At 39.1% G+C, this 24701-nt stretch overlaps 1 protein-coding gene across 1 annotated transcript; it reads left to right on the forward strand.

Annotated features, from left to right (window-relative positions):
* Positions 1–5621: 5621 nt before the first annotated feature.
* LOC149820057 (uncharacterized) lies at positions 5622–14786 on the forward strand. The gene is made up of 6 exons (XM_089983889.1): positions 5622–6070; positions 6160–8773; positions 9987–10047; positions 10157–10380; positions 13218–13357; positions 14554–14786. Exons 1-5 carry the CDS (start codon positions 5956–5958, stop codon positions 13279–13281), a joined length of 3078 nt encoding a protein of 1025 aa, XP_089840015.1. The 5' UTR covers positions 5622–5955; the 3' UTR covers positions 13282–13357; positions 14554–14786.
* The last annotated feature ends 9915 nt before the right edge of the window (positions 14787–24701 follow it).

The raw sequence follows: 24701 nt of genomic DNA on the forward strand, positions 1-24701 counted from the left end.
CAATTTTAACAAGTACGGTGCTCCAGTCGACTGCAAAGAGTGAAGAAGCTCAGTTGCACAAATAAATGACCCTTGCACACTTCTACCTGGAATAAAAGCCCCCTGATTCAGAGAGACAAGTTGATCAATGACAGCGCGCAACCGGTTAACCAACACCTTAGATATAATGCGATACAGAGCGCCCATCACCGAAATCGGCCTGAAGTTGGATATGTCTGACACCCCTTGCCTTTTAGGAATCAAAGAAATGACTGTCACATGGTATGGTTTAGGCAGCCTGGCACTACGATAAAATTCATCGAACAACTGGATCAGGTCAGCTTTAACAATTGGCCAAAAAACTTTGAAGAAGTCTACGTGAAAACCATCAATGCCTGGGGCCTTCCATCCTGAGAGGCTGCTAATAGCATCTAAAATCTCAGCTTCGGTGAATCTAGACTGCAGAGGAACATATTGGTTTGCCGCCAACCGCTTATAACCCATATCGCCGATGACCCCCCCAATGCCTATGTCAGTCGAATACAGCCTGGAGAAATAGGAAGTAATAGCTGGCAGGCAATTATGCTGATCAAACTGGCATCCATCGATCTCGATCGAGAGGAACCTGTTATTTCTGTACTTATTTGATGCATTCATATGAAAAAATCATGTATTATCATCACCATTTGCCAACCATGCAACTCTGACCCTCAATTTCGGGGTTGTCGCGCAGTTGGTTAGCGCGTAGGTCTCATAGCTACAAGAGAGAGAGAGAGAGAGTAAATGGTTTCAAGTCTATATTTTTCATATTCAGAACTAACTTGTTTTTTTAACTATTCTAGATTTTAAATCCAACCCTAAACCATGAATCTATCAAAATCAAGTTGGTTTGTGGCTGATTAGTTTGGGACATGCATGGGTTTCCTTCGGGTATACCTGACCCAGTTACACCCCTTCTTTTGACTTAAAAATATATATATTTTTTAATAAAAATTAGCTAAATGATTGATAATTTTCAAGTTAAGGAATACATACATGTGTATGTGTATGCACATGTATATGACCGGTTTTTGTGAAGAATAGTTCCACACTGTTCCATGCAAAATCCCTTTCTGTGCATTATCCAGGAGGCTGGATCAGGTGCAATCACATTGTACAAATGCAATGTGCTGCGGCACCTGATGACCATTGATCTGTACAATAGCAGATGAAGGGTGATCAACTGCAATGACACATTGCATTTGTGCAATGTGATTGCACCTTACCTGCCTATCGGACATGGAATTGCACCGACGAGTCACAGCTGGGCAGCCCATTGCACACCTCTATTAATATGAACGCCTCTATCGTGGTATTGTACCACCATCACCCGACCTGAGCCTGTTATATGGGTTTGGTATCCAAATCTGGATCTGATCAATAATCGGATTCGGTTTTGGTACTAAGTTTTGCATTCAAACCCAAACCTGAACTTGACTAAAACCTGTGTTCGACTAGAAACCTAACCCGATTAACTGTAAATACCAGGTTTTAAGCTAGTCAGGTCTGGGTTTGATTTTAATTTTTTCATTTGAATCCGAATCCTATTGGGACAAACTGGATTAAGTCGGACTTGGTACTGCCTTCATCCGATCTTTTTTTTTGCCTTTCAAAAAGAAAGAACCAACCCAAATCTGGCCACTTTAGTACACACTTGATTTACATAGATCTAAATTCTAAAAGCAAAATTTAACCGTTGGATGATGTTAAACATGTCCTATTTACTATTTTTTTATGTATTAAAGTTTTCTAGATGCCATTGATCATGAAAATAGACAGCAACAACAAAAAACCATCTAAAAAAAAAAGGATGGCCTTTACCTATAAGGGCCTCAAAAATTTCAGATGCCATTCACGATGTTGATGAACGACATCAACGATACAAAAATGGACGGCTAGAAATCATCCTAAACAGGGGGGGGGGGGCAACAGGGGCATTCATTAGCGTCTAAGACTCCAAGTGTCGTTCATATTCATGAAGGAAAGAACTCTTCTTGGACCTGATCCGCTTTTATTGTGATCCTCGTCTCATCCTGACAAATGCATTTTCATAAATTCGGCACCTGTACACACTTATGTGCATCCTTACCGTTACTTTTTTTTCCCACCCTGACATTCCCAGAGGAAAAAGCAAAGGAACATGACCCATCCAACCTGGACGACCCTTTCCAACTAGGGGTGTCAACGGGTCGGGTTTGATTTAGATCCAGGTAAATTGAATTTTTGAGTATGGTATCAGGTCCAGATTCAGGTCTAATCGGGTATATTATAAAAAAAAAATCATATTTGGACTCAATAACAACTACATGAACCAGACCTAGACCATATATGATAAAATAATATTTTTATCATTTTTACATTGAAAATTTGTAAATCTTAATCGAAACTCGTGTCGGACCTGAGTGGTATAAAATCTCACAAATTATACCTAGGTCTTAATCAGATCTTCTTATTTATCATCGTACCCCGGACCCTATAAGATTTGGTCCAGGTCAATAAACCAGACCCATTGACACCCCTTACTTCCAACCCTTTCACATCGCACTCACTCATTTTGAGAAGAAGAGCCGCTACTTAAGGATGACAGTGGACCCGGGCGGGGGACAAGGTCTCCACTCCCATCTCATCTCAAAATCCAGACCTCCATCCCTGCATAAGTTTGGATTTTAACCTCCACCTTCATTTCATGTCCTTCGTCCCCGGTCCAAATGGGGCGAGGCAGGGCCGGAGCGGGAAAAAGTGTAAGTCCATCCCAACCACGATTTTCGCACCGGTTTTGATTTCAACTTTCATCCCCTTTTCATGTCCTTCATCTCCAATCCAAACGGGGCGAGGCTGGGTGGGCTCGCTTCCCCCGGGTCCACTGCCACCCCTACCCTAATTCATCTTAGTTCAGCAAAACTGCCATTTCTTCTTCAAATCACTTCATGGACTTGAGCTTTAGGTATGAACTTGACCTGTGGACAGAACGACACAAAAGACATCAATGCCGAACAACGAAGCAACACACCGAACCGTTCCACGCGTCGAGGCTTGATTAGCTGATGAGTCTGACTTGGAAGACCAACGGTAAACAAATAAAACCAAAAGTCACAAGAGGGAAAAAGAAGGTGAAAGTAAGAAGTAAGAGGACATAATCGTCCAATACAAGGAGATGGTGAAGAGTACGACAGTGCAGTAGGGTGGGAACCACCAGGTCCGATCGTACAGTCAGAGGACAGGGTGTCCCTTTGTGAGACTTTATCTCATGTCAGTCAGACTCACACAGACAAGACCAATCTTTCCCTTTACCGGGAAACGGAAAAAAAAAATCGCCGATCTTTCCAAAAAGTCGGAGATTACGTTGTAATTTTTGCTTTTGCTTTTGCTTTTAGACTTTCGGCAATTTACGTAACTGCCCTCAACTTGGTGCTCTATATGTCTTTTTAGGGAGCGTTTGAATCGACGACGCGCATGGACAGGAAGTGCCGAGACGTCCATGCACGTCATTGAACAGGATAAGGGGGCACAGAGTTCCTGTCCTGTTCACATGCCCCCAGCAAAAAAAAACAAATTTTTTGTCTGAGAGTATCTGTTGGCCACTTTTTCAGGAGGGCACAGAGCAGTGGCGGAGGCTAAGTAACCCTATGTATAGAATGCACCAATATTGCGTTTGTGCGTTCAACTTGTGGGGGCACACAGATACACACCTTTAGAGTGTGTTTGATTGTTTGTCCAAGATTAGAAAAAACTGTAGAATAGAACATACAAAACACATGTTCAACAACTGTTTTTCTTTAGCCGTTTGTTTAGACTCAAATATTAAATTATAATTTTTTTACTCAAAAATAAATAAAGTGCAAGAAAATAAATTATAATTAAATCGTAAGCCAAAAAATCCTAAGCTACAAAAAAAAACATAAATAAACAATAAAATTAAATATAAAAAGTACTAATTCATACTCTAATCAAAGAAAAAAAGCCGTAATCAAATCAAAGAAAAACAATAACAAACTAAATATAAAAATCTCTAATTTTTTTTTTTATTCAAAGCCCTAATCAAAGAAATCTCTTATTTTTTATATTTAAATTAAAATTAAAATTAAATAAAAACCCTTAATTCAAATCCTAAATAAAAAACCCTAATTCAAAACTAAATTGAAAAGCCCTAATCAAGAGAGAGAGAGAGAGAGAGGAGTCGGGGTCTACCACTCAGCTTGATTTTTTTTAACGTGTGAGAACGTCTCGACCCCCCGGTTACTGGAGGGTGTGTGTGTGCGGGGCGGGTTATAAATAAACTTTAGTCTGAGATTTGGGTTCCTTTTGGTGACAAAACATGCCTTTAGATGGACCCATGTTTTGGAGTGAAACTTGCAAACCAATAGCTTGTTACTTTTCATGGCGACCAATCTGGCTTTGTGTGTTGGACCACCTTGAGTAACCTCCACAACTAGTTTTTTTGAAAGAGAAAGATGTGCTTACAAGGGTTCCACACACCTGGTTAAGTGAGTCGGCATTAAAGTTGAACATGAACAGAGATTTTTCTTTCTTAAAATTTAAATATTTAAAAAAAAAAAATTTACAACTTTTAAGATGTTATAAACAAGCCCTTAACTTTTGAGAATTGTTTTGTTAACTAGGTATGTATTATTAATATATCAAAACTTAGGTGTCTATTTATAAATAAGCCAAAAGTCAGGCATTTTTTGCAAAGAAATACCGGAATTGATAAGTTTTCTTTAGAGAGAGAAAGCTGGGGTTAGGCAGACCCCTACCTGTTTATTAACAGAATTTAAATCTTAAATGCATGGGGGGATCCAATCAGGATCCATATCCGACCATTGATACCAAGGTGGTGTGAGCTTTCACATTGAATGACAAATGCATGTCATTGTATCGTAAAAAGCACACCGGGAAATATTCTCTGAGAATGAAGCAAACCAAACAGATAAAAAAAGAAATGGTGAAATCGATCACCCGTGATTGGTCCCTAGGCGCTTGATATAAGAATGAATTCTTTTTATGAACTCACTTTGCTGTTTTTGCTTTTGATAAAATAAATAGGAAGCATCCAATGCCTCCCTTTAATTTTTCTTTGGAGAGTATGAAAACGGTCTCGCTCGTACCTGCCTCCAAACTTCCAACCTTCCCTTTAATACCACAAAAGACTAATATTAGTCATATTTTGATTTGGATTGAGTTCTGCTCAAATTGATTTGACTAATCATGTTAAGAAGAATAAGATCGGTGTGAACTATGAACAGATTAATTAATTAACCAATGAGAGAGAGAGAGAGGGAATGCTGATTTGGGTTGAATTATGTAGAACCAGTGAGAGAGAGAGAGAGGGAGTGTTGATTTGGGTTGTAGGTTGATTTGATTAATCATGATTTGAAGAAGAAGAAAATGGTATGGATTATGAACCGATTGATTAATTAACCATATATATATATACAGAGAGAGAGAGAGAGAGAGAGAGAGAGAGGGCAAAAGTAGTCGTCCTTGGTTCAGAGAGTCATGATGAAGGACGACTTTTGCGTCTTTCTCGCTCCCCAACCACCACCTCTCTCTCTCTCTCTCTTTTCCGCAACTCATCGGAAATCCCCACCTCCTTTTTTTCACTTGGGAGGTCGCAGTCTTCCCTTCTCTCTCACTCCAACTTTGCTTTCTACGCCCCCTAGAAATTCCTCCGAAGCTGCTCCTCGTCTTTTTCTCGTCCTCCTCGTCTTTCGGGTGTTGTTTATTATCCTCCCCCTGTCATCGCCAAATCATCATTGTTCTTCCTTGATTTCGAGGACCATGGTTTTATTAGCTCGCCCTCTCCGCGTTCTCTTTCTCTCTCGCTCTTTCTCGAAGTGCTGAAACCCATGCTTGCTAATGGGCAGTGTCGTGACCACGTACTGAGAGCCTTATTCTCGTTTCGCGTTTCTCTCTCTGAGAGTGAGATAATCTCATAATATGGTGGAGGGAACGAAAATTCGATTAGTTCGTTGCCCCAAGTGCGAGAACCTCCTCCCGGAGCTCGCCGACTACCCTGTGTATCAGTGCGGTGGATGCGGTGCTACCCTCCAGTGTGAGTTCTTCTTCATCTCCTCTGTTTCGGTTTTTCTGCTTTTGTTTCTTTGTGGTTGGTGATTGATTTGGGATTTGGTTTGAGCGCAGCGAAGAAGCACGCGGCCAGTTTGGAGCAGAAATTCAAGGAGGAGGAGAGCGGCTCGGATGGAAGGGAGGAGGGGATACCAATGGAGCTACCTACTTCAGTCAACGAGAGTTCACCCTCTCACGTCTCCGAGGAGAAGCAAAACGTGGTAGGTGAGATTTCGAACGAGGAAGTTGTGGGTGATGTGGTTAATGAAGCCGGAGGAGAGACTGAAGAGGATGATAGTAAGCACAGCTTGAATGGAACTCATGGTTCTTCTTCATCATCTTCTTCTTCTTCTTCTTCTCCTGAATTAGTGACTCTGGTGGCCGATAAAGCTCAACGAGACGACAAGGGTGATTTCGAAACAGATACTCCAGCAATGGTCGGAGAGAGTTACGGCCCGGTATCGGTCGTGCCGGAGAGGAGTGAAATTGGGTCTAGTGGGGTCGGAAGTGGGGTGGGGAACGCCCGCAGGAGTGCAACAGGGGATTCGATGGACGCCCCTGTGAAGAATTCAGCGGCAATCGACCGGAAATCGAGTATGGATGGAGGGGTTCGGTCGGAAATCGATGGCACACAGACCAAAGGGAAGGGTCTGACATGGGGTTCTGTTGATCGAATTGGGGTGTCGCCGCTTCGGAGGGAGAACGACGAGCTTGGTTTGAGGCCGCGTCCTTTGCTTGATGATGGCGTCAAGTATCGGATGTATCCCGACGAAGGCCCGTCGAATTACCACCAAGGGAACGCTCATGGCTACGAGAACCACCGTTTCTTCGATCAATCCCTTGTGGGGGCTGATAGAGTAGAGCACCTGGAGCAGGACAGGAGGGAACTTCTTAGGAAGCTTGATGAATTGAGGGAACAGATCACCAGATCCTGCGATATCTCTGAAATGCCGTCGCTATCGAACGATGGGATCCCTTCGAATGCGAGGAGGGCTCGCCATTGTTCGCAGCAGGGTTCATACGGTCCCGTGAGGAACTTGAGGGAGCATTCTCGTCACGAAGACACGATTCGGAGACCGTATCACCATAGCCGCGATCTGCCTGACTTTGATGCCCACCATGCTCCTTCTCATACGATGGTGGGCAGGCAGCATATGGCCGTTCCTCTTTTCAATCACCACAGACATGCCCATGATGAGCTGCGCTTGTTGAGAATGCCTACCCACCAACCTGCTCAATTTCCACATATGTCGATGGCTGGGCGTGGCTTGATCAGCAGAAATGAAAATACTTACTTTCCCGGAAGGTATGCAGAGAACGTTCCTGATTCTGTTATTCCTTATGCAAATGAATCGTTCTACAGGCGTTCTGTTTGCTCGTGTTCAAATTGTTATTACAGACAATTTAATGTTCCACCACAAGTTCAATCTGGACTTCTCTGCAATCAGAGGATTCCAAAACTTGTGGGGGGTCCTATGTATTACCATGATGATGGTGATTTTCCACTGATTGGAGGTATACATGATTATATGGGTTTGGGTGCTCCTCCCCCCTTGAATTCTTACCAGTCCAACGACATTGATGGAAGGCCTGGATATACTGATTCAGAACAGGTTGCTCGGAGGGAAAACCGGCACTCACAAAGGGATCAAGACGAAGTGGGGTACACAAGAGGATGCTTCCCTGTTGGAGGTGGTGCTCCATTTATATCGTGTTGTCATTGCTTGCAGGTGCTTAAGCTACCTAAGAAATTTTGCCCCACGGCTGAAGGTTCTTGTAAGCTACGGTGTGGGGCATGTTCCAAGACGATCCTGGTTTCATTTGATGGCAAGAGGCTTGTTTCCTCTGCGGATGCATCTTCAGAGGCTGGTAGTACTCCTGGTGAATCGAGGGAAGAAGTATTTTCTCGTATAGTATCTTCGTCTGGTGGCCGGCGTAACCCTCTAGATCGAGATCGTGCCCATGGGCAGATGCCTTTATTTCGTGGAGCTTATGAAAATGGTAAGCCTGCATTCCCTTCTTATTTGTCAAACCGTAACGTGACTCAGAAGGGAGTCATCTTGAGTCATCCCATCGATCAGATGGAAGAGAGGCCCGACTTGAGTGAACCTGAGAAGGGGCAATCGGAATATTCATCCTCCAGTGCCTCGCAGGATGGGGAAGGACGTGATAATCTTGCTCCAAATAGAAAGCTGTTCAACCAGCTATCATTTAAGTCTGGCACTGATTCACCAGCAGTAGCTTCTTCATCCCATGAGGACTCTGGGCATTCTTCCCTTGATGAAATGTTTTCTAAGCTTGAAGGGAGCCGGAGTAAGTGTTCTGGTGAGCAGAGGGTCTATCCCTCACAGGGCATTTCCAAAAAGAAATCCGCAAATGATTTTAAACAGAATTCTGCCAGGGAAGCATCAGCAGCGACTGAGATAGAGCTCTCATTACCCAAGGATCCTAGCCTCGAGATCTCGCACGATCTTGTAGAGGGAAGAAAAGAACCTACTGAAAGAAGTGTGAAGGGGACTGAGTCATTCTTTGCAAACCTTATAAAGAAGAGCTTTAGGGACTTCTCAAGAGTTACTCATTCATCTGATAACGAGAAGACATATGTTTCGGTTAATGGCAAACCTATACCTGAGAAGTTGGTCAGGAAGGCTGAGAAGCAAGCTGGTCCTATCCATCCTGGAGATTACTGGTAAGCATACTCATTCTTGACATGGTGTTTCCTGTTCAAATTTCTAAGTTGCTTCCTTGACATTTTCCACGGAAATCCTTTCTGCACACACACACACATGCATGCACACTCACACGCACATACGTGCGACCACATAATTCCATTAGTCCATGTTCTTTCTATCTATGTTGGTAACAATTATTTTTGATACACTTTTTGGTATTCCACCCCTCTGCTTTTGGTCCTAGGACAAAAACCAACTTTTTGTCCTACAATTAACATTGACTACCCACTCCCTCTGGGACATAGGAAGAACCCAAAAATCCCCTTTCGAATGATGTTTGAACAAAGAGCATCTCTTTTCATCCTTGAACATTATTGAATGGAAGGTATACCCTTGAAATAGAGCTTTAGCAAAGTTGACAATGAATCAGTCTGGGACCATCCTTTAGTAGGACCTTGCATGTATGTAGCTATGCCTTTTAATTGTATGTTCAAACTCAAAACCATTAGAGGTCTGTACTACTGACTTCAAGTATGGCCATGATTCTTTTTTATCCTGGGTGCCCTTTTATTATTGGATGTTCTTTTTTTCTTTCTCTTGCTTCTGCTTGGTTGACTTATTCATTAATGTATTTGCGTCTTCACTTCTCATTCAAACACGCATCTTGAGACGTGGTTGTTCTGAGTCTATGGATTTTGAACTTCGGGACAAATCAGTCTTGCATAAAATGTGAAATGATAATCTATGTTATCTGCAAAATAAATGATAGTTGGACTGGAATGGTGTAATAGACATTTTCCCAGGACCATGCTGTTGGAGGCCTGCTTGTAATCTGCTGTAGATATGCGTAGGAGTTAGGATGCTTGCTTGCAATCAAGACTTTGAGGTTTTTGGGCTTCATGACTCTTGGTTGTGAACTATTTTTTTTGCCCTATGTACAACCTTGTATTCATTATCAGGCTTTCTGATTGGGAAGTAAAGATGTTCATTTTCCATGTTGGAAGCCCTTTTTACTGATCCCAATTTGGCCGTTCAGACCTTCTCCCTGCTCTACTTCTGCAAAATTTTCAGTTTTTCACTCTATAAACCTGTCTTTATGTGCTTTTCATATCGATGAAAGAATCTTTTCCATCATCTTTTCACTATTAATTTCTAGATCTGACTTTCCCTTCTTTGTTCCATTTGCTTATCTAATTTATGGTGAAACTATTTTTTTCTGTTATCATCCAGGTATGACGGGCGAGCTGGATTCTGGGGTGTTATGGGACATCCTTGCCTTGGCATAATTCCTGTGAGCTTAAGTTTCAGCTCAAACAGTTTTACCTTGTAACTTGTCTCCTTTTATTTATTGGTTGTCAATCTTCTATGAGAATCTTGATGGAGGTTCATATTATTTACAGCCATTCATAGAAGAGTTCAATTATCCCATGATGAAAGATTGCTCTGGTGGAGATACCGGTGTTTTTGTCAATGGGAGAGAGCTTCACCAGAAAGATTTGGATCTACTTGTTAGCAGGGGACTACCTATTACAAGAGACAAGTCATATATTATTGAGATCACTGGCAAAGTGTTTGATGAGGTCACTGGTGAAGAGATGGACTGCCTTGGCAAGCTTGCACCAACGTATGTGGTTCCTTAAATCATTTCCAAATTTCTTTCTTTGTTCAAGAAGATAGAAGATAGAGTAGTTTATTAGTTAGAAACATTTTTCTTCTCTTTTTTGTGTATTCTGAATTTCTGAACAGTTTATTGGTTTGAGTCAAGCAAATCCACGTGAAGAATACAGTCGGCTTTGGAGTGCGAGTGTTGCAGTTGAATTTAAGCCAAACTACTATATTGACACCTTCCAAATTGATTTTGTAGAATCAACTTACATGGACTACAAGTTCATGTTGTTTGATGGTAGTTATACAAACCAAACACCTGAAAACTGCCAAGGGTCCATAAACCTTAAGACTAGTGATAGAGGTTCTTCTGATATGTTGATGGTTCACCCTAAATTGAACCTGAGAGTTAAGTTCCCATCAGGGTTATGTTTGGAGTTAACATAAACAGTGAATAAAATTTAGAGAGAATTTTAATAATTCCTATAATATACATCATTCTGGACTTGCACCCTTCTCTAAAGCAACGTCAAATGTTTTCACGGATAAAATAAAATAGTTATTACTATAGCTGTTTGAAAAGTAAGTCCTGATAGTTGTTTGCTTCCACCTGCAAATTTACCTAAGTTTTCTCTCCAAATCTCCTTCCCCATTTATTTCAACTCCAAATTCTAGAAAATCTTCAATAGGACTTTAAAGCATTAATAAACAGAAATCAATGCATAGGAGAAGAAGAATCCTACTTGTCTGCACCAGGGTACTTGAGTTCTTTTGGAACTGATTTTGCCTATGGTTACAGTTTTAAGTTTGCCACAACCATCTTATTAGCTTTTTAATATTCCCATTTATTCATTTTTTGGTTGTCTAATTACTGTCACATAATCACATTCCTCGTCATCTCATTCAGTTCATATGTTTGTGTGGAGTCTGTAGTTAAGTGCTCTTGTTGGTTTCTTGGTATTCTTTTCTATTCATGTGCTGATGACACAAGTAGCAGTGTCTGTTTTACTGATGATGTGCACATGTAAACTTTATTACTTGTGTCCTCGATTCAAGGAGGCCCAGCATTTGGAGGCTTCTGCAATTTATCTTAATTTGTTCTCACTTAGCCATAGTTGCTAGCTATGAAATCAATGGGAGTGATGAGTTCTGTATGAAAACCCTCGTATCCGCCGAAAGTAATGATCACCATTTAGAGTACAGAACTTGAATACCCATTTCTTGAGATATTTCTGGATTTTTAGAAATTTGAGAATATATCAGGAAAATCTCAGCTTAAAAAATGTTCAAACCACAAAAATACAAGGAAAGAGAGATTTTAGTAATATTTTCAACATAGTACTGAAAAAGGTAGAAAAGTGGATTGAAAAGAATGTGTGTAAATTGCATATAAATTTTTTAAAAATGTAACATAAAGATATCACATATTTCATGATACTATCAATAATTTCTTAAAATAGCATATTTTGAAGATACTGTGATATTGCCTTTTAAATTATTGTTTAACACATATTCCTACAATATTATTGAAAAAGGTAGAAAGTTATCTTAAAGTCTAAAAGAAGGATTGAAAAATGGTGCTTAAATGGCATATGAGAAAATATCATACATATTTCATGGTAGTATCGATAATTTCTCAAAATAAAATATTTAAAGTTGTGTAAAAGTTTGTTTTATGACTCCACTTAATGATGAAAGGTGTGTGGTTAGTTTGTATTTCATGGGGAATATTTTGTTGTTGGAGTCTTATGCTGTTTGATTGTGGGAGGCATGACTTTATAGCTCTTTTGGGTTCTTGGTAGCTCATCTTTTCAAGTTCCAATAGGTTTCTCAAAATTTGTACAACTTTTTGGGTTATTGTTCGATGATGGGACCAGAGATGAGCTTTAATCTTTTTGAGGAGATTAATTTAATATTTATATAATTCAAACAGTTATGGATTGATTTAACTTTATTGGAGGGAGTGCATGAGTTTGTTCCTCATTCTTCTCTATAATTTATTTCTATTTCTATTACTCTTAACCATGAAGTGACATTAATGTTTCCACATTCCAGATTGCCTTTGCTCTGAGTCTTAATTGAGGGTACCTACTTCATCAGTGTATCTCCTTAACCACTTGGTTCAGATTCAGTCAAATATAGTAGCTGGGCTGATGCTGCAAGTCACACTATCCCATCCAAGGGGCTTTAGTTCAAAATATATGGGGCTTATCCTGCCTACTAAATAGACAAAGGAAGAGAAAGGAAAAAATCATGATTCAGATTTAAATCAAATAGTCTCAAGCAAGATACAGTTAGTTTCCTAGTTCAGAATTTTAGTTATCATATGATGAAATAGAAGATTTTCTGGTAGCAGTTGCAGCTTAACTATAAAAAAATGGTATTATGGTTTCACTGAATGTTTAAAACTTGGACTCTTTGAATATTGCAACACATAGAAAGGGCAGTAATCTATGTAACCAGGACACGGCACTTAGGATGCCGTACCCGTGTCGACACAGGTACTGATACCTGGACATGGCATTTGCCGTGTCCTATATTATATTATATTATATATTTTCAATATATAATATATATTTTTTAGTATATATTTAACTGTGTCCCCATACCTACATTTTTTAGAATTGCCATGTCGTACCCTTCGTACCCGTACCCGTACCAAGGTGACATAGGCAGTAATTCCATTGTATCGAGATCCTGTCTTGTTCTTCAACCTTGTTTGATCCTGTCTGTCTATTGTTTTCTTCAGTCTGTCATATTTACGAAGAGGAGTTTATTTCATTAAAATGCTCCTGATCTGATGCTTTTAGCATTCTTTTTGTATGTGGGACCATGATTTCCATTATTTCCGTGCAGTGTTGAGAAAGTAAAACATGGGTTTGGTATGCGGGTCCCAAAGACAATGACAGGCAATATTTGATTGTCATGTAAAGAAGTTTCAAAAGATGCAAATTCAGAGATAAACCAAGGGTTTTGATTGTTCAGATTGATTCTAGGTAATTCGCTGAAACTTCTTCTTGACTTCTTTGTTGACGGTTGTTTAAGCCAACAATGTTTGCATCTGTATATTCCTGTTTCCAGGTTCTGAGATTTAATCTTTTTGAAAGGAAATTGCAATGGTTATTTAATATGATCCTTATATGCTGTTGCTGCATAGTTTTTCCTTGCCGCTAGTCTGTTTCTTCTATTACATCCAGATCTTTCTGCTTTTCCTATAATAAAGGGATGAACAAATTGTTCATCCTATAAAGCCATCTTTTGGTAGGTTTAGATGCGTCTGTGGAAAGTGCAACTATGCCAATTGTATGTAAATTATGGTTTACAATTTCAAAATTCAACTATTAATGAGCACAAGTTTTCAAAGTGCATAGACATCTAGGTTTGTAGAAGTGTAAAACGTGACTAAGTAAATCACAAATATCTTCAAGACAAATACGAGTAACGTCCATATTATTCACTTTAAGTTCACTTTAATTTTTTCTTATGATAATGTTTATGAACATTATTGAAGATATCACAAGTAGAAATTAGTAACTGCTAAATTTTAAGTATGCAGTGCTGCTCTCTGTTTAGCATGTCCATTGATTCTTGATTTGCTATCTTTGTATGGAGGTGTTAATTTTATGGGTTTTATAGGATAACATCAGTGGTGGTTCTTGTATCTTGGTAATGTCTTTTTACCTGCCTTTCTGTGGTTGTTGACATCCTCATGGTTTTCCTTTTCTTTGGGCACTTTTGCAACTTAGATACCCACCTGAGAAAGTGTTGTCATTCGTGAGAAATTCATTCTTAGATGCCCTTTGCCCACCTGCGACCCACTTTCTCAAGTTTGCAGTCATCGACTCTCACACTTTTCAGAACTCTCTCAACCTGCACTTTCTCAAGTTTGCAAGCACTTGAGAAAGTGGATGAATTAAGCTTTCTTTTGTAAACAACCTGAGAAAGTGTTTTCCCGAAATCAATCTCTGACTTGAGCAGCATGTTTGATTCTTAATGTTGCTTGGTCCTGCATGATTTCTACATAGCCTGTTAAGAACTTGCACTAGTTGATATACTGCAAAATGTTGCATACAAAGTTTCTCTGCTCTTTGGATGATATTGATCTGTGTTGTGCTCAAAGTATTAGTTTCATTGTTTTCTTTAAACCAATGCTTGACCTTGTATTTCATTCTCCTGGTACTGTCTCTGACAGGAGGTGTTCGTCAGCTATATCATCAGATCAGTATAGATTCAAAATGCTACTTCAAAAAATTGACAAATTTCGTTGGTTTGGCATGTAACGTTTTCCTCGTCTTGGTTTTTCTGTTTTTTGGGATGGAGTGGTTTGTTTGTACAAGTGATATCCATTATGCACGCTGACTGGAATGAGCTAACTGGGCATGTTCATATGTAAAATGCATTTGTAATAATATTATGTTATTTTGAGAATGAATCGATATCCTTTTCCCACTATAATATAAAACATCAAAGCGGATCAGGTGCAATCACGTAAGCCAGGAAAAAATTTGCTTCCACATCTCTTTGGAAGATGCTTATTGCTGGGCCCCACAAAGTATGTCAATTACGGGCCCACAAACTGAATCACACAGGTGTTGCACGGCCAGGTGGAGCCTCACAATTTTTTTTCTCGCTTCGGCGAGGGTTCCTCATCATAAAAAAAGACAGTTGTGCAAGCTATATATATATATATATATATATATATATATATATATATATATATATATATATATATATATTCTCCCCACCCCAGTTGTGCAAGCTAGACTTGCTGTTTAAGAAAAAAAAAACTTGGGTAGCGAGGATTATTAAAAATTGAAGAGAAATAAATACTGGTACATTGCTAAGAATTGTAGTTGTGCAACTACGTTGGTGATATATACTTTTATTCCACTAAAAAATTCTAAACCAATCATTTGACTTTTTGAAAAATGATAAGCAATCAAATGGAAGCATGGTTCTGTAGGTCTAGTAACAATTCTCATCTCTCGTCCGAAATGATCACGAACAGTATCCAAACACAACCTTCAGCATAAAATCAGAATTCCTGCAGAATTTGTTGCATATTAGACGTGTTTGGAGAACCTGAGATGCAATTAGGCCTCGTTTGGTTAAAAGAAAAATGGGGATGTCATTAGCCAGTTCATTATAATGTTGAGAGTTGCTAGACATTTGAGGGTTCCCTAGTTATCTTCATTACCTCCCACTGGGCAATGTTGTCAGTATCGGCATCGGCCCTGAATCGTTTGGCCAACGATTCAGCTGTATCGGGGGGCCGATACTGATACTCAAGTGAATCGTTTTGTATCGGCCAAAAAATAATAATAATAAAACATTATGTGTCAATCAGAGTGTGACACGTGTTAAAACTATTAAAATAATATTAAAATTAATTTTTAGTATTTTTTTTTTACATTTATTAAAAATAGCCGATTCAAGGGTGATGCGTATCGATTTTCTGGCGATATATCTACTATGATCAAATGAATAATCTGAATCATGCCATCATACTGATGCTTCTGTAAAATCAATTATAGCACAATAAGAAGTGATACAATGAGATAGCTGGATGATGATGTTGCACTATCATAACCGAACCGAAGGGTCTCGGGCAATTTGCTTAGAGAGAGAGAGAGATGGAGATGTGTGCAAATGAAAACAGAACAAATAATATCTAATTTTTATAATAGGGCACACATGGAAGTCAACAAAATATTTAAGTAGGTAAAGTGGAGATGGACGGTTAGGATAGACTGGGGAATTAATCGGCTGTCTACTGAGTCAGTTTCAAGTAGGTAAGCTGGAGATGGTCGAGTTAAGTCTGCTATCAAATAACAGTCTCCAGCCCATCAGGCAAGTATTCGTTTTATTTTGACCTAAACATGAATGTACACGTGCTAGTGCAAGCCAAGTACAATCATTTTTTACTATTATATGAGACATGGCAGAAAATAATGATCGTTTGTAAAGCTGGAGTAGGTAAGATGGATGATGCACGGCAGCTTCGGTGATGTGAGTGATGGTCCCCAGGGCAGGTGTCCTAGCCTTCGTGTTTTACGCGATACAGGATGATCCAGGGATCAGGTCTTGTTGCCGGGTGTGAAAAGATCAGGTGCAATATGATTTTACAAATATTTGTACATTAAGCAGCACCTGATCACACCCTTCGTCATGGTGATAGGCTTGTCAGTTGTGGGGCCCAAGGCCTGATGGAGGGCAATCAGGGTTTTAATGTACAAATTTTGTGCCATATGATTGCATTGGATTGGATCTGGATTAGTGCCGGTTGCGGGTTTTTTCGGGTTATAAATCTTAAAAAAAAAAATTTGATGGTCCCCAGGGATCAGGGAAGTCCTTTATGCTCGACTATCACAACGCCTACAACTGGTGCTTGTAACTCTGAAAGCTATGGGTGGGTCCCACCTCACCTGCTCTCTCCTTGCACCTACTTTTTTTTAAAACCTGAACAACAGAGTAGTCAAGAGAGTGAGGGAGGCTGAGGTGCAATGTCATTGCACACTCTTAGTCTATCACTCATTTTTTAGGATAGTGCCTGTCAGCTGAGTATCAACGGGCTTGGTTTACCAGGACTTGACCTGAGCCAAACCTTATAGGGTCCAGGTATGGTGATAAATAAGAGGACTTGATTAAGATCCGGGTTACGACCCAAAGGTCCAATTAATACATGGACCTGGGTATAGTTTGTGAAATTTTATACCAGATCTGGACCCAACCCGAGCTTTGATTAAGACCCGCAATTTTTTAATGTAAAAATAATAAAAATATGGTTTTACCGGGTATGGTTCATGTAGTTTTTATTGGGTCCGGGTATAGTTTTTCTTATAGTGGACCCGATACCATACCCAAAAATCTGATCCAAGTCTGGTTCCGCCTGAGTCCGAACCAAACCCAACCTGTAGACACCCCTAACTATGAGGTCCAACAACAGATCGATGAAAGTATGGGTGTCAACGTGTTGGGTTTATCCGGACCCGACGTGAACCAAACCCTATAGGGTCCAGGTATGGTGATAAATAAGAAGACTTGATTAAGACCCGGGTTCGGACCCGAAGGTCTGATTAATACATGGACCCAGGTATAGTTTATGAATTTTTAAACCAGACCCAGACCCGACCCAAGTTCCGATTAAGATCCACAAATTTTCAATGTAAAAATGATAAAAAATATGGTTTTACCGGGTATGGTCCGAGTTTGGTTCATGCAGTTCTTATTGGGTCCGGGTATGATTTTTCTTATAGTGGATCTGATTAGACCCTTATCCAAACCAATACCATACCCAAAAATCGGGGCCAAGTCCAGTTCCACCTGGGTCCGAACCAAACCCAACCCAACTCGTTGACACCCCTAGATGGAAGGTGACAGATGAATCAGAATATTTGAAGTGTGCAATCACATTGCAACCAGATCTCAATTCTTCGATAGTGATGGTCGGTTGCCTCTCCATCCCCATCATCACTTTCATGTTAAGAAAATTGACATACAGTAATGCACATAGGCGGAGCTGCGGGGGGTGGGTGGGTGGGTGGGACTTGCCTCCTGGCCCAGTTAATTTTAAAAAAAAAAACAGTCCTAGCCCAGCCCGATGAGGAGAAAAAAAATGCCACCGCTAAAAGCAACATTACTGGGGCTATGACTTATGCAAAATAAGAAAAGTGAAAATAATAAAAGATTATAGTGAAAACATTAAAGAATATACACATTAAGAATATAAACATGAATAACAATAAAATCTATAACAGTACTGTCCACAAATAGACATATATATTCAGAGGATGACCTAGTTATCCAATTGCAGGAACTCTTAGAATCACAAAAAGAAATACCTGTGTGGTGGCACTGCAAATACCTAGTTATTCAGTTGTTCTGTCAATGCAAAAAGACATTGATGAGAAGAACAAGGAGATCGAGTATGAAAGAGATCTTAAGGACCAAGTTGTGTTAAATGTTGAAGCTAATGGAAACATAAATTATCTACAAAGAAAAAACAAATTATCAAACTAGAGATGCAAGTCAGACTTGCTTAACAATCATTCTGTGCAGAATTTGTTTCAATCAAGCAACGATAATTCTGACTACAAAAGTATCTACACTTGTGATGGCACAATCATATGAGGTGTCAATGGTTGTGATTTCTCAGATGTTAATTAAGTATTCCCTATGAAATCTAGATAGTTTGCTGCAAATCTAGATACAATACCCACTATGCTTGTCTATTTTAGAGTACATTTTCTGTGTACGTATGTGTTGTTAGGAAACATAGAAGATTGACAAATTGAGAAAAACTGATGCGCATTCTCATTAGTGCTATCGTCTTATATTCAACATATTTTTACAGAATAGTTTTACAGCAGTAACTGTACATTTACAAAAGTAGTTAAAACTGAAAGATTTACATTAGATGAGTTGAATTCTAGAGTGAATCGAGAGTCAACAAATTTCTGTTAAAGATAAGATTTCATCCTTAGACAGTTGCTCACGTAACTGCATTTTGTTGATGATTATCTTCAACAGTTGATGTGATATTAACACGCCCCTTCAATCTGAGCACCGTATCACACAAGCTTAGATTGCCTCTGAACTGTTTAAACATGGTCACATTGAGTGGTTTTGTAAGACCATCAGCCAGTTGCTCATTGGAACGAATGAACTGAACTTCAATATTGCCTTTGTTCACATGATCACGAACAAAATGAAAATCAACCTCAATATGTTTAGTACAAGCATGGAAGACTGGATTTGATGCCAAGTAAAGAGGCCCGATGTTGTCACACCATAGAATAGGGGATCGTTTGGTTGAGAAACCGAGTTCTTTAAGTAGTGTTTGAGTCCAAAGTAGCTCGGCTGCTCCTTCGGTGAGAGACTTGTACTCAGCTTCAGTACTGGACAGTGCAACAGTTCTTTGTTTCCTGACATACCAAGAGATAGGATTATTACCCAGAAATACAACACATCCTCCTATCGATTTTCGATCATCTATGCATCCTGCCCAATCTGCATCTGCAAAGACTTGCAGTGATAGTGGATCTGAACTTGATTTGAACTGCAGTCCTAAATGCAAAGTGCCTTGAATATATCTTAGAATTCGTTTGACTGCCTTCCAATGCTCTTGTGTAGGTTGATGCATATACTGACATACTATGTTTATGGAGAAGGAAATATCAGGTCGAGTAAAACTGGCATATTGAAGGGCACCTACCACGCTTCTATACTTTGATTCATCCCCAAAAGGAGTTCCTTCTTTTTGTGGCTTTGTAGACGAGTCCATTGGTGTTGATGAGGGCTTGGCCCATTCCATGCCTGCTCGTTGAAGAAGATTCAACATATAGTTTTGTTGATTGAGATATATAGAATCGTTGTCATATGTTACTTCCATGCCTAAGAAGTAGGACAATCGTCCCATGTCTTTGATGGAAAATGAGGTTTTGAGTGCTATGATTACATTTTTCGTCATCACAATGGAATGTCCTGTAACAAGAATATCATCGATATAGACTAGTATATAGGTTCAAAAATCTTTAGAAATAAACAAAGATGGATCTGATAATGAGATTTGAAAGCCTTGACTTTGAAGAAACTGACTTAGCTTCATGTACCAAGCACGTGGTGCCTGTTTCAACCCATAGATAGCTTTCCTTAACTTGCACACATGGTTCAGGAAGTCTGAATTTTCATACCCTTCTGGTTGCTTCATATAGATATCTTCAGTTAGGTCTCCATTGAGAAAGGCATTATCAAAGTCTAGCTGCCTGATTTCCCACTTGTAGTGACTTGCTAGAGACAACAATATGTGAATTGAGGTAGGTTTTATGATAGGGCTGAAGGTTTCTGAGAAATCGATGCCTTCCTCCTGAAGATATCCTTTAGCTACGAGCCGAGCCTTGTGCCTAGAAATAGACCCGTCTGGATTCATTTTGACTTTGTACACCCATTTCGACCCAATCACATTGTAGTGCATTTGTCTTGGTACAAGTTGCCAGGTGTTATTTTTTTGGAGAGCCTGATATTCTTTTTCCATTGCGGAACACCATTCACTAGATTGGACTGCTTCCTGATAGTTCAGAGGTTCCCTGAATTTGGAGTTTGTTGAAGTCACAGTAAATGCTCTCGGTTTCAATGTTCCTGTCATGGACCTTGTGACCATATGATGAGTGTGTGTCAATGGTGGAGGACTAGGTAGAATCGGCATTCCAACTTCATTCCCAGATTGAGCATTTTCTAAAAACTCATTTGGCTGATTGTGAAGGGTGGTTGGTTCTTGATTAACGATCATGGGATCAGAATCCAACGGCAACTGTTGGTCTGAATTCTGAATGTGATCAAGGTTTGCCCCTAATTCAGGGTTTAGGAGAGGTAGAACAAGTCCCCACCGACTGGGACAGACCTGCTTAATGCTTTCTTGTGAAGAGCCGAGTTTGGATTCATCAAAAAATACATGCCGACTGATATAGACTTTCCGATCCTTGAGATTGAAACAGAGGTACCCTTTGTGTTTGACGCCATACCCAATTAGCACACATGCTTTAGTTTTGGGTTCCAACTTATGATAGACATAGTCTGTCATAACTGGATAACAAGTTCAACCAAAAATTCTAAGATGAGAATAAATTGGTTTCTGATGAAAAATAAGTTCAAATGGTGTCCTATGAGGTGCATGTCTACTGGGTAATCTGTTAATGATGTATACAACCATTCTGAAAACATCCACCCAAAAACTATATTGCATGTTGGTCGCATAAAGCATGGATAATCCCATTTCAATAACATGTCGGTGCTTCCTTTCTACTAACCCATTTTGCTAGGGAGTATGGGGGCAGGAAAAACGATGGATGATCCCATGGTTGACAAGAAATTTTTCAAGCCGATCACTAGTAAATTCATCACCATTATCAGTTTGAAGAGTTAGAATTTTTTTCTGAACTTGATTTTCAATAATAGACTTGAAAACCACAAACCGTTCATAGACATCTGACTTATGTTTAATTGGAAAAATTCAAACAAAACGAGAGTAATCATCTACTAACAGGAAATAGTAACTGAATCCTTCTCTAGACTCACAGGGAGATGGACCCCAGACGTCTCCATGAAGTAACTCCAAAGGTCGCGTTGTTTTGTGATCAACTGCCTTGAAAGGTAGCTTGTGAGCTTTGCCAAAAAGACATCCTTCACAGATTCCATCATCCTTATTGTTCAACCTAATAAGACTTTGAGAATGAAGAATTTCGACTACTTTCTTATGTGTGTGTTCTAACCTTTGATGCCAGACTCCATATGATGCTCCATTCTGGTTTTTATCTACCAAAAACACCTCCTTGCTTTGTGGTTTAATTTGATATAGCCCTGTTTGTGTCCGTATTCCCTGAAGTGTTGTTTGACCGGTCTGTAAATCCTTGACAGAGAATCCAAAAGGATTAAATTCAAAAGAGAAATTGTTGTCCACTGTGAACTGTCCAACATATAGTAAATTTTTTGTAATAGTTGGAGCATGCAAAACTTGGTTCAATTTAAAAACAAAAGAACTGGATTTAATAATCATGTTTCCAACAGAAGAAATAGGAACACAACTGCCATTACCGACTATGATACCTTCTCCTCCTTGATAGGGTTGTTGGTTGGATAACTGTGAACCATTCATTGTAACGTGATTTGTAGCTCCAGTATCCGGATACCATGCTTCATCCTTAGCTTTTTCAAGAGTCATTGCCGAGAAGGCTTTAGGAATATCCCAACAAAATTTGGCGGTATGGCCCTTTCAGCCACAATATTGACATACAGTAATCGGCTTAGCTTTTGAAGTTCCATCAAAGCTATTGTTATTTAGGTCTGGAGTGTTTGAGTTGTTTGGAGAGAACCGACCTTGATTGTGAAATTTTCCACGACCCTCACGATACATACCGCGTCCGCGACCTCTGTAGGCTACAAAAGGCAACATGGGAAGATTCACTTTCTTGAATGGGCTTTGGCTTCATAATCTGCACCCTTTTTTCTTGGTTCAGTAAGAGATCATATAAGGTAGAAAATATAAGATCTTGAACTATAGCATTGGTGGTGACAGACTTCACAAAGCTTTCGTATTCAATCGGAAGACCATTTAAGGTGATCTGAACCAAATCAGATTGAGATACTGGTTGTTCTGCCTCGGAGAGAGTGTTGGACAGTGTTTTGACACGATCCAGTTATGTAACCATATCAATAGATTCTTTCTTGATAAAACTCAGTTCTTTCTTTAGCAGAAGTACACGAAGGGGAGACTGAGATCCATACGATTTGGCAAGTTCAGTCCATGCTTATCGAGCAGTTTGAACATCAAGAATTTGCCCTAACACCTGTTCAGAAACAATTGCTTTAATCCAGCTTAAGGCAAGTTGATCATACCTACGCCACGTAACATAGGCAAGATTAATATCTTCTTGATTATTTTTCTTTTGAGGAGGAGCTTGACAGGAGCCATCAACGAACTTCATTAGATCTTGCGATAACATGACAGATTCAATCTGGCTTTTCCACAGAAGATAATTGTTTTTGTCAAGTTTAATTGACACCAGACTCGCTGCTGCGTTCCACTGAGCAACATGAGCCGACGCCATTAAGGAAGGCAGAAGAAGAACTGGGGCAGAAACAGAGTTGGCTCAGAAACAATATTGATGCCTTGTAGGAACTGTGTTGACGTAGTAGACGAGCACTATCAAAATCACTGACTTGGCTCTGATACCATGTTAGGAAACATAGAAGATTGACAAATCAATAAAAACTGATGCGCATTCTCATTAGTGCTATCGTCTTATATTCGGCATATTTTTACAGAATAGTTTTACAGCAGTAACTGTACATTTACAGAAGTAGCTAAAACTGAAAGATTTACATTAGATGAGTTGAATTCCAGAGTGAATCGAGAGTCAACAAATTTCTGTTAAAGATAAGATTGCATCCTTAGACAGCTGCTCACGTAACTGCATTTTGTTGATGATTATCTTCAACAGTTGATGGGCTATTAACATGTGTGTGCAATGATCTTGTAAGGGTTTATCTCTTTATGCTTTGCAATCATGCTAGAATAGTTTACAATTTTGCAAAAGCCATCATGTTGCAGAAATCTATAGCAATTTTTTCAGCTTTTATTCTTCTGCAAGATGGTCCTTAGGTTGAAAAAAGTTTAATTATACAGAAATGATCCTCTATGAAAAACTGAGGAAAAAAAGAGGAAATGAGAAAAGCAAGAATTCCCAGCAACTATGAAACATTAATAACAAATAAAATTCAGCAACTATGAAACATAAATCAATAACCAAGAGTTTTCTCTCCTCATCTATGTCACATGGGTGCAACACTTTTGTATTTTGATTTATTTTGTCATAAATAAAATTTATGCATTGTTATGAACTTCAAATTATCGCACCAGTGTTATATATTGCCATTAGATAATGTTTAAGAACTTTTCATTGAGGTTGAGAAAGACTGCAGCAGATAGTTTGATTTGTCTATATGAAATAGATTTTTATTAATAATTGAAGCCATTTTTTATTTTATCTCAAAAAAAAAAAATTGGGGGGGCGCTGCCCCTGAACCCCCGACTATCACACCAATTTTTTTTTTGCTACACCCCTGTTTGCCCCCCTCCCCCCCTCACATGAATCCTAGCTACGCCCCTAGTAATGCAAATGTCTCACAATATTAGCCTAATCATAGTCACTAATCTCGTTAACCAGGTTCTCTCGGCAAAGAAAGATCTAGTGATAAGTTAAAACAAATTTTTTTAAAGAAAAATCTTGGGAAATTATCAATATGTTTAAATTTTAAAAGTATATAAGAAAATATATAAAATTAAAAATTATAAATATTATATAAATAATATAAATACCAAATTAAACATGATATTGCGATAAAAATAATAATTTTAAAATAAAATATATTTCAAAAATATTGCATTTTTCAGGATTATATAGATTTCTGAAAATCTCATGACAAAGTCACAAGACTTTATAAAATGACTGATATCTGTAACTATGACTCAAATGCCCTCGCGATGTTATGTGTGGGTAGGCAACATTTCACTTGATCGACACGAACACAAATTCTCACGTGAGATGTGTGAATATGTCACAATGACATTATATGTAGATCAAGCCCTTATGGAAAAGGTTGCCATGCAAGTGGGAGGGAGGGCACCAATGTTGTAAGAATCTTTGTGAATAGGTCGATTAACCTTTATGTAATATGTTAAAATTTTAGTCGTAATGACTTGGGACCTCTCGAGTCTGGATTCATGGGTATCACTTTTTAAAAGAAATTACTAAAATAACCTCAAAAACTAAGCCAGATTATTTT

Source organism: Nuphar pumila, chromosome 12, assembly GCF_984573655.1.
Source record: "Nuphar pumila chromosome 12, dmNupPumi1.hap1.1, whole genome shotgun sequence".
NCBI lineage: Eukaryota > Viridiplantae > Streptophyta > Magnoliopsida > Nymphaeales > Nymphaeaceae > Nuphar > Nuphar pumila.

Bases quoted from the DNA above. Each gene is read 5' to 3' on its own strand.
- LOC149820057 (XM_089983889.1), top strand. From the start codon at position 5,956: ATGGTGGAGGGAACGAAAATTCGATTAGTTCGTTGCCCCAAGTGCGAG. The intron at 6,071-6,159 runs GTGAGTTCTTCT...GTTTGAGCGCAG, and splicing joins ATGCGGTGCTACCCTCCAGT to CGAAGAAGCACGCGGCCAGT. The intron at 10,381-13,217 runs GTATGTGGTTCC...ATTTCCGTGCAG, and splicing joins CTTGGCAAGCTTGCACCAAC to TGTTGAGAAAGTAAAACATG.